Below are 15,185 nucleotides of genomic sequence, written 5' to 3'. Positions count from 1 at the left end.
CGGCCTCCAAGACTCATTTCTTCACGTGCGCCTTCCCACTCGGGAGTCGTGGGCCTGTCTTACCCCACCCCGTCTCCCGCAGTGGGGCGCGGCACATAAAGGCTCTCTAGGCCTCCCGCGGGCCCACCGCGCTCTATGACGCCCCCGCGAGGGGCCACGAGGAGCCTCCGCGCCGCACTTTTAGCCACCGCCCAGTTCCCGCGGTACTCGCGGCGCTCCCTCTGCACCCCCCACCTTTCCCTTTCCGCTCTCTCCGCCTCCGGAAGCTCGAGCCCTGCCGCTGGGAGCCGCGTGCGGGGAGTGCGTGCGCGCGCTAGCGCGTGCGCGCGACCCTAGAACGCCGCTGGCGGCGCGCGAGACGGCGGCGACGGCCACAGCACCCAGGTAAGCGGCGCGCGAGCAACCCCTTCTTCCCTGCCCGCGACGCGCCCGCCACCCTCGCCTACGTTTGGGGTCCGTTTCCTGTCTCCGGCCCAGGCAGCGGCGAGTACTCAGGGTCGGTATGAGGAATCCAGCGCGGGAGGTTAGGAAAGGCGGCCTGGCCGGGACCCCCACCCCTTTGCTCCGTGGGCTCTGCTGTCCCACCAGCTCCTCCAGTGGTGGGTGTAACCACAACAAAGGCTTCCGAGCCCGCGGCCGGAGGGTCGGTGGGGCCTCCCACACCTCAGCCGGCCCCTTTGGGAACCGCCCGGCCTACCCCCAGGATGCGTTCGGGGATGGCCCGGGGGCCGGGGTCGGCCCTGAATCAGGAAGTGGTGGTAACTGGGAGCCGGGTTCGGGTCGGCGCCGCCCATCTCTGAAGACTTGACTCTGAACTCCGTCCGGAGCCTGAGGCCCTCCTCTCAGTTATCTTCTGCTACCCTGGGGGGGCGGGGAAGGGGGTGGTCAGGAAGAGGTGGTGAACGGACCCTTGACTCAAGTCCTGGAAAACGGATTTTTACTTAGGGCCGGGATTTTCATACCCAATCGGTTACCGTATTAGGACCGTATTATACACCTAATTACAGAAATAATGTGATGTCACAGTAACGAAATGACAGTTTAAAAAATGCCAGATTCTTATTTGGTATTTGTATCTTATTTGTATCTTAAAAAGCATTAGTATTTCTGTTGCTGGCTCTGCGGGAGTTATACAAATGGTAGGTGTCCAAGTGACGCCGAGGCAGCTTTGACAAATACAGGTTTTCACTGAGCCCCAGAAGAGTTATTAAGTGAATTATCATTTAATTTTTATCCTTTCCCAATATGTTGTAAAGAGAATCATGACAATCATAAGTCCACATTTTCATTTTCCAATGTAAATTGAATCTCACTAACTTTGAAATAAATGTTATGGGAAGGATTGCCTAGTGGGTGGGATGGTTGGATAATTTTTCCATAAATTCAGTTAAATTACCGGAGTGCTTAAATCCTTACAATAACCCTATCTGTTGGGTATTATGCCTGAAAAGTCTCCCAGGTGTTAAGCGCCACCTCTCATGAACTGTGAGCACTTAGTAAGGTGGGTCCTTAACAACCGCCGAGGGTTACATCAACCATGTAAATACAGATAAGAGGATAGTTAATTCTGATGTGTGTGGTAGGGGGTATGGGTGTTGGAGAGGAACGGTTGTGGAAAACTGTCAAGGGAACTAGCTCAGGGAAAAGCGTGAATTTTCTGCTTACATAGCAGAAAATCTTAAGTCTCCTAGCTCCAAACTCCATCAGATAAACATTCTTTGAATGTCTAATATTAGAGTTCCCAATTTAGTAAGGAGATAAGGCAGGAAACTGTTAGCTATGAAAAACGGATTTCAAAGAACTATCTAATCATTTGGATTACAAATATTTGTTAGGATTTAGACCTAGTTGATAAAATGTTACGGTTGGGAAAATCATGTCCTCCTAATGCATGAATTCCCTCTATAGCATCTCAACAAGTGGACATTGAGCTTTTGCTCCAAAATCTATCTAGTGACTCATGGCTCATAATCCTAGAAAGTAGCCCATTCCATTTTGAGCAATTCTGATGTTGATTTAAGAGCAGGTTTCTTTTAAAAAAAAGAAAGAAAGAAAGAACAGGTGTTTTTTCTTTTTTTAATTTTATTAAGAACAGGTTTCTTATATATTACATCTGTTGATGCCAGTTCTGCATCTGGAACTACAAATAACAGCTCTAAAATCTTTTTTCATATCACAGTCCTTTAAATAACTGAGCATATCCTTTCTCTTAGCCATTACTTTTACGAACTATGAATCCCTTGTTCTATAAAACATTGATCATGACTTAGATTCTAGACTCTTCACCATAGCACTGAGAGCTAACTGCTTTATTCAAGAAGTAGTTTGACCAAGCAGAATGTAATACAGGTTACCCCAAGACTGCATATTGCTATCCTGGGATGACTTAAGAGCATTTTAATCTTTTGATTTCTCAGTCATGCTTTTGCCACTTGGTAAAGCTCCAAGTCTTTTTTCAGTGAACATTCTTTGAACTTGGGCCCCTCAGTGCACCTGCCCTCCTCACCTTCCCTCATTCTGTGTCTGTGCTATTATTGTGTTATTATTTGGCTATTTCAGAGTATACCTCCCCATTAGGTTTTTGGCTTATTAATTTTCCTCTGCTTGTTTCAATACAGCATAACCAGTAAGACGGCTGACTGTCTGGATTCAAATCCTGACTCTACTGCTTTCTAGCCATACGGTCTTTGAACATGTCAGTTAACCTCGGTGCTTCAGTTTCCTTGTCGTTGACAGTATTAAATGGTCAGTGGAAATAATCAGTGGCAAATGATCAATGAAAGAGTGCTTAGAATAGTGCTTGGCACATCATAAAATCTGTGTGAATGATAGCTTTTTTTCCACTTATCCATTTGAATCCTTATTTTCAACCGTCCATCTCATTTTTTTTTTAATTCACAAATTTGATAAAGCTTGAAGTCATTAGAGGCATACTTGACACTTATCAATTTAAATTATTAAAAACATTTGAATTGCTAGGCCTTAGTCTCTTCGTACCTAATGTAAGGTGGTAAAATTTTTTCCTTTCAGGACTGCTGGGAAACTCTGAGGGTATGGAAGGGTGTTAGCTCTAACTTGAATTATTTTGCCATGCACCTTCATAGGGAAATTTACATAGGTCTCACTCAGGGTTATCAGGGATCACAAAATTGACTTGATATGCCAAACACATAAAGAGGAGGCATGCTGGAAACATTTCAAATTTAGTGACTTCCACAATTGTCACTCTCCCTGTCAGAAATACCTTTGTAATTCACTACCGTCTTTTGGACAGCTTGGTCACAAGCTCAGATTGGGATAGAGAGGGTCATAAGTTAAAATTCTGAATTCTTGTTACCTAGGTTAACACTTTTTAATTTACTCAAGGCTACCACTGGTTTATTTAATTTGTGGTTCCCATGAGGTTTGTTCCAATTTACTTTGTTAGTGGAAAACCTCTACATAGCAAATAAATTCCAGCAAAATGTGTGGCAATCACTGACATGTGTATCTAATTTTAACTGTACAGACCTTCTTTTTCTGCACAGAACTGTTCCTAAAACCATATTGCTAAATGGGTCCCGTTTTCCTTTAAAAGTCCCCCTGATGAGAAGATCTTGTTATCTTGCAGTTTACTATTAGATAAATCATAGATATCATAGCAATGTATTTTAAAGGTTAAAAAAAAAAACCCATATCTTAGTTAAGGACCTTATTTTGAAGCAGAATAAACAGTGATTAATAACATGATCTTTAAACTTTGCCTGCCTGCCTGCCTGCGAATCCTGGCTTTGCCACTTACCAAGCTGTGTGACTCTGGGCAAGTTCTTGCTCTGCTTCATTTTTCTCATTGGTAAATGGGAATGATAAAAACCTCTTAACCTTAAATATGTTTTAGCTATTAGTTGTACTAGAATAGTAACACTAATACCAATGAGAGTTATGTTAGTAATTTTGTGTATTTCCTGAAAAACAAGTTTTTCTGAGGCATGATAGAATGATTTGGTGATTTGTTTTTGAAAGAGGTTTTTTTTTTTTTTTTTTTAAGATTTTGTTTATTTATTTGACAGAGATCACAAGTAGGCAGAGAGGCAGGCGCAGGCAGAGAGAGAGGAGGAAGCAGGCTCCCTGCTGGGCTCGATCCCAGGACCCTGGGTTCATGACCCGGGCCGAAGGCAGAGGCTTTAACCCACTGAGCCACCCAGGCACCCCGAAAGAGTTGTGTCTGACTCTGTTCATTCTTTTTCATTGTGCAGACTCCCAGTCTGCTTAATTTATTGCAGGGACACGCTATAAAAACAATAATGGAAATATTAAAAATGCAGTGAGATTGTTGGCTTTCTTCAAACAGGTCAACTTAATTTTCCCCTTTTTCCCCCTGGTTTTTGTTTAATGCATAAATTGTATTATTAATCCGGTATGGATAAGCAATTTTTTTTTTTTTTTTTGGAGAGAACACAGGGAGGCAGGGGTGGAGGGAAGGACAGAGGGAGTAGGACAGAGCTAATCTTGAGCAGGTTTCATGCATGAAGGGTGGTGAGATCTATGATCCCAGAGTTATTTTTTGTTTTTTGGGACGCCTGGGTGGCTCAGTTGGTTAGGTGGCTGCCTTCAGCTCAGGTCATGATGCCAGGGTTCTGGGATCGAGTTCTGCATTGGGCTCTTTGCTCAGCAGGAAGCCTGCTTCTCCCTCTGCCTCTGTCTGCTGCTCCCCCTGCTTGTGCTCTGTCAAATAAATAAAATCTTTAAAAAATTTTGTTTTTTTAAGTTTCTTCAAAATTTAAAAACAAATGGTTTTATGGCATTGCCTGGAGCATAAATTTCCCTAGTTTTAGTTTAAAAAACAACTCTTTCGGGGCGCCTGGGTGGCTCAGTGGGTTAAAGCCTCTGCCTTCAGCTCGGGTCATGATCCCAGGGTCCTGGGATTGAGCCCAGCAGGGAGCCTGCCTCCTCCTCTCTCTCTGCCTGCCTCTCTGCCTACTTGTGATCTCTGTCAAATAAATAAACAAAATCTTTAAAAAAAAAAGGGGGGGGTTATGATAATAACATGGATAAACAGTTTTGTATTGTGCATTTTTCATGCTGATATATCACCTAAATCAGGGGTCCACAAACTTTTTCAGTGAAGGGTCAGTTGATAAATATTTTAGGCTTTGGGGGCTGTATAGTCTCTGTCACAGCTACTAAACTCTGCAGGTATAGTGTGATAGCCGTCAGAGACAATATCTAAACCTGTGGCTGTGTTCCAGTAAAACTTTATTTACAGAAAGAGATGGCAGGTCAGATTTGGTTCATGCACAGTAGCCTGCTGACCCCTGATGTAAATAATTTTTTTAATGGAGTCATAGTATTTTTCCATTTAAGTTTTTTCAGTATTACAAGTAATACTATAATGCATACCATTTTCTTTTTAGTACTATATTCTTAGGATGAATTTCAGAAGTGAAGGTACTAATTCAAAAGGCTTATGGGTTTTTTATGGCTCTGAAAATTAATAGCCAAATGCCAAAGAGATAAGTTTCAATTTTTATAAATTAAGAGAGTAGACTTTAATTTGACATCTAAAACCTATTAAGTATCTTTGAGGATTTGTGGAGAAGGCATCCTTCTGTTGATTAGAATTTTGAAACTTACGAGGGCATTGATCTGTGCTATGGGAAATAATATTTATTGTATTTATTGTTTAGGTATAAGTTATCTGATTTTTCTTTAAACTTTTAAGATCTACTTACATATCTTATCTCAATTTAAATATAATAATGTGTTAGAATTTTAAAACTCACTTGTACTAACCATAAGAGACTCTTAATCTCAACGGAAACAAACTGAGGGTTGCTAGGGATTGGAGGGGATAGGGGTAGGGTGGCTGGGTTATGGACATTGTGGGGAGTATTAGAGTATTAGTGCTATGGTGAGTGCTGTGAAATGTGTAAGCCTGTACAGACCTGTACCCCTGGGGCAAATAATATATTATATGTTAATAAATAAAATAAAACTCACCTATACTTTGATTAATCTTCACTTAGCTTGATTTTCCCTAAACATTCTATACCATTTGCAGACTTGCAAATTTAATTTATATTAACAGCACAATTACAATTTTAGTATATCTGATTTTCTCAAGTACCTTGAACATCTGACAAGGGATACTTATATATCTAATAAAGGAAGTCTAACTAAGCACTTAGACATTTTTAATAAATCTGGTAAGTTATTAAATAAGCATTTAAAAGTTGATTTTAAATAGTTAAGTTTTTATGTTTATTATGTCAGAATCTCTTAAATTCTTCAAAACCTTTAAGGCAGAGCAAGTTACCCAGTGATGATAAGATGTATTACCACACATACCTCTCATCTGTCTTATTAACCTATTGCATTAGTACTGATAGTTTGAGTTTGGTTGATTTTTAAATCATGTTTGTACTTGTTTTATAGGTTGCAGGATCACTTAAGCAATAAAAGGCTCCAGAGTATCATGGTTGATTGAGAATACAGATTACATATTTTTTTTATTGTAGTAGAATTAATCATAATTTGAATATACTGAGTGCACAATTGGATTGTTGGCTATATATTATTAGAGATTTATACGTACCTTTCCTTTAGTGTACCTCATATTATTTGCCCTTTTGAATATCATTACAATTTTTGAATATTATATAATAGCTTTCCATAGAAGTACTTTTTCATTTTTAAGAGTATTTTGTGTGTTTTGGTTTCCAGTACTAAATTTTCCAACTTGGACAGTGGAAACCCCTTTAAACTAGAGCCTTTGTTGTATTATCACCGTATCAGGCATATTTTGAATACTGTACCTTCCGATAACAGTAAGATCTTCTAGGCCCTTGTTTTTCTTTACCTCCAGAAATAGAATTAACTGCCTTCCAAGTCATTACAGTTTTTTGACTGATGGGTTTTGTTTGTTTGTTTGGTGTGTGTGTGTGTGTGTGTGTGTGTGTTTGTTTTTATTTTTGTTTTTTAAATGGAGAATAGTATTAGAGGTCACATTCTAAATTCAAGATGGCTTAGCTGCTTTGGGGGAGGTTTAACACCATCCCTTCTTATTCTAAACTCTAATTGTACTTACAGAAGGCAGATTTTCCTTAGGGTTCACCTAGGTGTATGGCTATTTACTGAGGTATATGTTTGTGATATGCTTGCCTTGAGTACTCTTGTGAACTGAACTTATGTTTCAGATCACTGGTACAATTTATTATTACCCTTGTGCCTGATTATCTCTTACTGAGTTACTTTTTTTTTTTTTTGGTGGCTTTTTTTTTGGTCATTTCTCTATAATCAAACTTCTCAGTTTGGGATATGTAATTACTATAAAAAGTGAAAAGTACTGGGAAATTATTCTTTAGTTTGATGGTAACACTGGCCTCTTTTTCAGATATATTTTTACCACCATGGATCGGTTTATAGATGTATCAGAAGGTGAAGTGGACCATTCCTTCTTTGACAGTGACTTTGAAGAAGCAAAGAAATGTGAAAGTAACACAGTTTTTGGCAAGCAAAATGATCACCCTGAAGAGAGAATAGATAAAGATACAGAAAATGTAAACTTGAAATTTGGAATACAAAAAAAGGAAAATGAAAAAAAGGAGAAAATTCCTCCAGAACACCCTGTAGAAAATGATAATATGCAAACCAGAAATTCTTTATCATTGGCCACTCCAAGATCAAAAAAATTGTGGGATGCTACAACAGGGCATAAAGTACACTTGCCCACTCCAAGGAGAATTCCTAAAATTATAAAAGAAGGTGAGGATGATTATTATACAGATGGAGAGGAAAGCAGTGATGATGGGAAAAAACAACATGTCAGGTCCAAGTCAGCTAAACCATCTAGTAACTTTAAAAAAAGCATAAGTAAAAAGTATTCCAAAAATAATTCCTCTTCCTCCTCTTCCTCTCTGTCTTCCTCATCTTCAAGTTCAGGCACAGATTGTTCAGATGCAGGGTCCGATAACTGTATTTCTGATTCATCGCCATCATTAAAGAAACGTCTATGTGGTGTAACCCACTTATCACCAAAACAGAAATACAAACCAAGAATGAAATCAGCAGGAATACAGCCTTCAAGCACTAAACCAAAAGTCAATGACTACCCTGAGGAATCGGAAGATACAGTGACAGATGTCACTCCTCTGTCAACTCCAGACATCAGCCCTGTTCAGTCTTTTGAACTGGGAGCATCAAATGATCAAAAAGTAAAAGTTAAAAGGCAGGAAAATGTGAGTCAAGAAGTGTATGGAAATGTTGAGGATTTAAAAAATAATTCAAAATCTTTGAAATCAACCAAAAAAGGGCAAGAAAAACATGGGCCTGATCTCACTTCAAAATCTTCAGTGTTAGATTCCTGTTCAGACCACAGATACAAACAAAAAGCCTTACATGACACGATGGACCTCAATCATCTTTTGAAAGGTAATTTTCTTTTTAAAAGCTATAAATATTGGACAAATAGTAAACTTCATGGCATATTGAATATCAAATACTGTGAATTTGCACTGATTTTTCTACTAGATATATTTTATTGTTTGAGATAATTGATGTAATAACTTTACCAAATATCCTATTTTACCTTAAAAATACTTGGAATATCATTAGTTATAATATTGAAAAGCTAATGAATTAGGACTAGTAACTACTACCCTAATTTTGTTTAGTGTCTTACAAAGTCGTAAAGTCTGGAGGGACCATATAGACAACAGAAATGAGAGAAGCGGAGACAGATATTTTTCACATTTGAGAGATATGGGCATGAGATATATTTCACTTTCTTCTTTAAGAAAGGCAACAGTACTAAAAATAACCTGACCTGTCGTCTTCATATCAGAGAAAGTGGCAAGAAATGCTAGCAAATGAAATTTTGGAATAAACTGTAGGGAACTATYCAGATTTTAAAGGTTAAAGAGGATTACTTGAAAAATAATTACCAAGTTGATGAAATAGCATAATTCAGGTGTCYGTTCCTTTAAGATACAGATTTGTAGGGAACTATTCAGATTTTAAAGGTTAAAGAGGATTACTTGAAAAATAATTACCAAGTTGATGAAATAGCATAATTCAGATGTCACTTCCTTTAAGATACAAATTTTTTGAAGTATTATTGACACAGTAGTCTATTGGTTTCAGGTATATATCACAATGATTCAGTAGTTTTATAAATTATGAGAGGATGCCCATGATAAGTCTAGTTACCATCTGTCACTGTACGAAATTATTACAATATTATTGACCATATTCCTTGTACTGTATATTACATCCCTGTGACTTATTTTATAACTGGAAGTTTGTACCTCTTAATTCCCTTTACCTCTTTTGTCCCCCACAACCCCTAACCCTTCCTCTCCTCTGGTAAGCAACAGTTTGTTTCCTATATCTGAGTCTGTTTAGTATTGTTCTTTTGTTTGGGTTTTTAGATTCTGCATGCAAGTGAAAGAGAAATGGTATATTTGTCTTCATCTTATTTCACTTAGCATCATACCCTCTAGGTCCATGGCACCACAAATGGCAAGATATCTTTCTTATCACTGAGTAATAATTGCATTGTATGTATATATCACATCTTTATCCATTCATTTGTCTATGGATACTTAGGTTGCTTCCGTATCTTGACTATGGTAAATGCTGCTGCAGTGAACATCGGGTGTACATATCTCTTTAAATTGGTGTTTTCGTTTTCTTTCAATAAATACCCAAAAGTAGATTGCTGGATCATATGGCCTTTCTGGTTTTAAATTTTTGAGGAACTTCCATTGTGTTTTCTGTAGCCACTGCGCTACAGAAAACACAATGTACATTCCCAACAGTGTAAGAGGGTTCCCTTTTCTCTGCATCCTCAGCAACTCCTGTTGTTTTTGTATTGTTGATTTTCGCCATTCTGACAGGTGTGAGGTGGCACCTTATTGCGGTTTTGGTTGCATTTCCCTGAGGATTAGTAATGATGAGCATCTTTTTATGTACCTGTTTGCCATCTGTAGGTCATCCTGTCATCTTTGGAAAAATGGCTATTCAGGTCTCTGCCCTTTTTTAAAAAATTAAAGTGTAACTAATACACACTGTTAAAGTTTCAGGTGTACAGTGTAATGATTGAACAATTCTGTATAGTTCTCGGTGCCCATCGTGACAAGTGTACTGTGAATTTTCTTTCCTTATTTCACCATCCACTTACCCACCTCATCTCTGATAACCACTAGTTTGTTCTCTGTATTTAAGAGTCTGTATTTTTGTCTCTTTTTTTCTTTGTTTATTTTGTTTCTGAAATTCCACGTATGAGTGAAGTTATATGGTGTTTGTCTTTCTCTGACTGATTTCTCAGTATTATACCCTCTGCGTCCACCCATGTTGCAAATGAAAAGATCTCATTCTTTTTTTATTGCTGAGTAATAGTGCATTGTACATATATACCACATTTTCTTTATCCATTCATCTATGTATGAACACTTGGGTTGCTTCCTTATTTTGACTACTGTAAATAATAATCAGTAAACATAGGGGTTCATATATCTTTTCAAATTAGTGTTTTGTTTTGTTTTATTTTTTTAAGTAGGTTCTACACCCAGCATGGAGCCCAATGTGGGGCTCGAACTCATGACTCTGATATCAAGACCTGAGCTGAAATCAGAAGTTGGATGCTTAACCAACTGAGTCACCCAGGTGCCCCATAAATTAATGGTTTTTTTTTATTTCTTTGGATTAAATACCCAGTAATGGAATTACTGGATTATATGCTATTTCTGTTTTTAATTTTGTCAGGAACCTCCCTTACTTTTTTCTACTGTGAGTACACCATTCTGCATCCCCACCAATAGTGCACGAGGGATTCTTTCTCCTGTCCTCACCAACACTTGTTACTTCTTGTCTTTTTCATTTTAGCCATTCTGACAGGTATGAGGTAATACTTGATTGTGGTCTGCTCAGGTCCTCTGCTCATTTTTTAATCTGGTTATTTTTTTGATAGTTTTTGAAAGTGTAAGTTCTTTATATATTCTGGGTATATAAACCAGACCCTTTATCAGATGTATGATTCAAATATCTTCTCACATTCAGTAGATTGCCTTTTCATTTCATTGATGGTTTTCTTCACTGCACAAAAGCTTCTTAGTTTGGTGTAATCGTATTCATTTTAGCTTTTATTGCCCTTGCCTGAGGAGACTAGTCCAAAAAAGATACTGCAAGTACTGATGTCAGAGAGCTTACTGCCTATGTTTTCTTCCAGGAGTTTATGGTTTCAGGTGTTACATTCAAATCTTTAATCCATGTTTAGTTTATTTTTGTATATGGTATAAGATGGTCCAGTTTCATTCTTTTGCATGTATCTGTCTGGTTTTTCTAACACCATTTACTGAAGAGACAGTCTTTTACCCGTTGTATAATCTTGTCTTCTTTGTCATAGATTGACCGTATATGCATGTGCTTATTTTTGGGCTCTCTGTTTTGTTCCATTGATCTATGTGTTTGTTTTTGTGCCACTCCATACCATTTTGATTACTATAGCTTTGCAGTGTAGTTTGAAATCAAGAAGTGTAATACCGTGTTTTTTTAATTCTTTCTCAATATTGGTTCAGCTACTTGGGGTCTTCTGTGGTTCCATACAAATTTTAGGATGCTTTGTTCTAGCTCTGTGAAAAATGCTATTGGTATTTTGATGGGGATTGCACTGAATCTATAGATTGTTTTGGGTAGTGTGACTTTTTAAGGATATTAATCTTCTAATCCATGAGCATGGTATATTTTTATAAGATACAGATATTTTTTAATTAGTAAAAATTTTTATTGCTGTACTTCCATCAATTTATTATTTTTTGGACATACCAATTCATTATTATTATTATTCTTTAGTGTGAAAGAAACAGTTTTTTCCAGGTGAAGTAAAAATAGCTTGAAATTTTATCTTTAGTAAATGTAACTGTAAAATAGTTACTTGAAGATAACATTTTTAAATTGTAAATTGTATTCTCTGTTTGAAATGCAATTGAAAAAATAAATCTTTTGGTACATAATTTACATATGGTGGTAATGTAAGAGTATAAACAAATCCCTTAGATAATCAAATGATTCTCATAGTCAGATGGGTAAAGTGTTTTGGAGGAGTTTACACTTGTCCCCTTTTTTATAGGTTTTCTTTTATCTTTGCTCTGATTGTGTACCTATTGATTGTTTAGTGTGTCTGAAAAATCAGGCTTTTGGAATTTGGCCATTATGTAGTTGTTAAGTCTCCACCCCTCCACTCAATCTCTTAAAACTTTCAGGATTGAGTTTTTTTGTTCTTGCCCCGTTGCTTCTTCCACTAACAACCAGAGTGATCTTTTAAAAATAAAATCAGCCTTACTAGTTTCTTTCTTACTCTTCCGTGGGCTACTCTTACGTTAAGAATAAAATCCAAATTCCTTATTGTAGCCTAACAGAGTCAGTGTCCAGTGATTCTCATCCCAGGCAATATATTAGTGTCACCTGGGAGACTAATATTAAAACAAACACAAAACAAATACTGATGCCTAGGCGCCACAGAAATTTTGATGCAGTTAGTCTAATAGGCTATTACAGTCGATGAAAACCATTACTCTACATCGTGTGGATATTTCTTGCATCTCCTTTAAAAAAAAAAATCTTTTATTACCTTGCTCCAGTCACAGTGCTTCCTTACTGTTCCCAGATACTTTGTTTTTAATGGGCTATTTCCACTTGCTGTTGCCTTTTTTCTTTGCATAGACACCTTTGGTTTTGAGTTTTATGGTATATATTCATCTCCTCAGAGATACTTTTTCCTGAACGTTCTATTTTTAGTAGCTTCACATTCCTGCCCCTGGCTCTCTGTCACAAAAGCCTGGTTTCCTTCCATCAGGATACTTAGCAGACCCTGGAATTAGTGTAATTTGCTTATTTCTCCCACTACGGTATAAGCCACATGAGGGCAGGATCTTAGTCATTGCTAGAATCTTTAAATCTAGCAGCTATTGACACAAAATAGGCAATATTTGTTAGTGAAGGAACAAAGGGAAACTTCTGTTGTTGCATAGCTGCAATGGTCAGGAAGCGTATTTCGTATGTTTCGCTGACATTTGATTTTTTTAACAATTACCTCTTATATTGGCATCTGAAAGACATAGAATACATCTGTGCCTTAGTCAAAATTAAAATTGCTAATATATTTGATTAATATTCTTTTTTAGGGAAAATCTTTGTCGAGGCATCCACTGTAAAAATTTTCACTTTTTAAAAAAATTTCACGGCCACTTTCTAGTGTATAAGATCAGTTGTATGATTCATGAGATTGATGATTGATCAAGTTGAGGACTTACCTGTCTTCAACTCTTCCAGATTGCCGGCGCACACCCCAGTGCTCTACCACAACAGTTTTCAAACTTTTTGGCCTTTGGACCAAAAACATTCACACTCTTAAAAATTATTGAGGACCCCAAAGAGCCTTTTTTGGTGTGGATTATATCTATAAATATTTATCATATTAGAAATTTAAACAGTATTAATTCATCTAAGGATAATGGTAATAAACCAATAATGGTAATAAGAATGTTTTATGAAACATAACTGTCTTTCAAAAAAATGAGTAATTTTTGCTAATCTCTGATGCATGGCAATAGAAGATAGCTGGATTCTTGTATTGGCTTCTGTATACATCTGTTGTGATATTTTGGTTGAAGTACATGAAGAAAAACTGGCCTCACACAGATCTTTAGAAAATGGAGGAGTATTTTAATGCCCTTCCAGTTAATTTTAGATATTCTTTGATAGCAAGATTCCACAGGTATTAATTTCTTAAATGTTAGTTACAATGTGACATTTGAGACTAATTCATAGAGTATTATTGTATAACTTATTGATCTTACATTTTGAATGTGTCTTTTACCCTTTCATAGTTTTATAACAGAATTTATAGGTTATTTGGAAAATACTGGTTCATTGAGCTTACAAATGACATATTTCATAATACACTATATAGAAATTATAGTTGTTAATATCACTACCAGTCTCATAAGGAGGCTTTTGGGAAGCTTTCAAACTCAAGTTTGCAAAAAATCCTGATTTTTACTAAAACACGCAGATTTTAATTTCACCAAAAAATACTGTCAGTTGTTTTCCTTGGAGTTGACAGAATTTTCATTTATTTATTTTTAAAGATTTTTTTTTTTTTAAAGTAATCTCTACACCCAATGTGGGACTTGGATTCAACCCTGAGATCGAGTCACATGTTCTACCAACTGAGCCAACCAGACACTGCAACAGAATTTCTGTTTTTAAAAATAATTTCTGTAGTATAAAAATTGGAAGGTGTTTGAAATTAAATCATTAAAATGTATCTGATCAGGGGCTCAGGGATCTGGGTTGCTCAGTCATTAAGCATCTGCCTTAGGCTCAGGTCATGATCCCAGTGTCCTGGGATTGAGCCCCTCATCTGGCTCCCTGCTCAGTGGGAAGCCTACTTCTCCCTCTTCCACTCCCCCTGCTTGTGTTCCCTCTCTTGCTGTGTCTCTCTCTGTCAAATAAATAAAAATCTTAAAAATCTTAAAAAAAAATTTTATCTGATGAGATAATACAGACTGGTCACTGATGCTTTGTATTAATAATGTACATCTTAATATATTTGCTTTTTCTCTTCTGTGTTCTTTCTAGTGCTGAGTTCTTAATTTCAGATGTGATGTATATGTCTTTAAAAGTAGCAGCCTAACATTTGGCATATAAAGTATCTCATAAAACTGTCTTTGGGGCACTCCTGATATCAGGTCACCATCTCAAGGTTATGAGATTGAGCCCTCAGTATGGAGTCTGCTTGTCCCTTTCTCTATACCTACCCCCAACCCACATGTGCTCTCCCTTTCTCTCAAATAAATAAATTTGTAAAAAAAAAATTTTTTTCTTTAAAATTAAGTTGATGGGCGTCTGGGTGGCCCAGTCATTAAGCGTCTGCTTTCGTCTCAGGTCATGATCCCAAGGTCCTGGGATCAAGCTCTGCATCAGGCTCCCTGCTCAGTGGGGAGCCTGCTTCTCCCACTCCCCCTACTTATGTTCCCTCTCTCACTGTCTCTTTCTCTCTCTGTCAAATAAATAAAATCTTAAAAAATAAAATAAAATTAGGTTAAAAACAGTATAAATGGATGTTGAAAACAATGTTACAGAAAATTAGTTAAAATGTATATGACTTGCAGATTTTATTGTGTTTTTTAATACTGTTTGACTAA

General features: G+C 37.3%; 1 protein-coding gene across 3 annotated transcripts in view; it reads left to right on the top strand.

Moving 5' to 3' along the window:
• The first annotated feature begins 290 nt into the window (after positions 1-290).
• Positions 291-15,185, top strand: part of CFAP97 (cilia and flagella associated protein 97) — a 37,130-nt gene continuing 22,235 nt past the window's right edge. The window contains exons 1-2 of one of the 3 annotated variants that reach the window (XM_032869901.1): positions 291-384; positions 7,373-8,409. In XM_032869901.1, coding sequence (XP_032725792.1) covers positions 7,389-8,409 — 1,021 coding nt within the window. In that variant the 5' untranslated portion in view covers positions 291-384; positions 7,373-7,388. Of the gene's footprint in view, positions 385-487; positions 524-1,118; positions 1,140-7,372; positions 8,410-15,185 lie in introns of those variants that run through there. The other 2 variants (XM_032869902.1, XM_032869903.1) reach the window with 2 other exon arrangements.

This window comes from Lontra canadensis, unplaced genomic scaffold (genome assembly GCF_010015895.1).
Source record: "Lontra canadensis isolate GAN:19392208 unplaced genomic scaffold, GSC_riverotter_1.0 scaffold39, whole genome shotgun sequence".
NCBI lineage: Eukaryota > Metazoa > Chordata > Mammalia > Carnivora > Mustelidae > Lontra > Lontra canadensis.
This window is presented reverse-complemented; position numbering and strand designations above follow the sequence as displayed.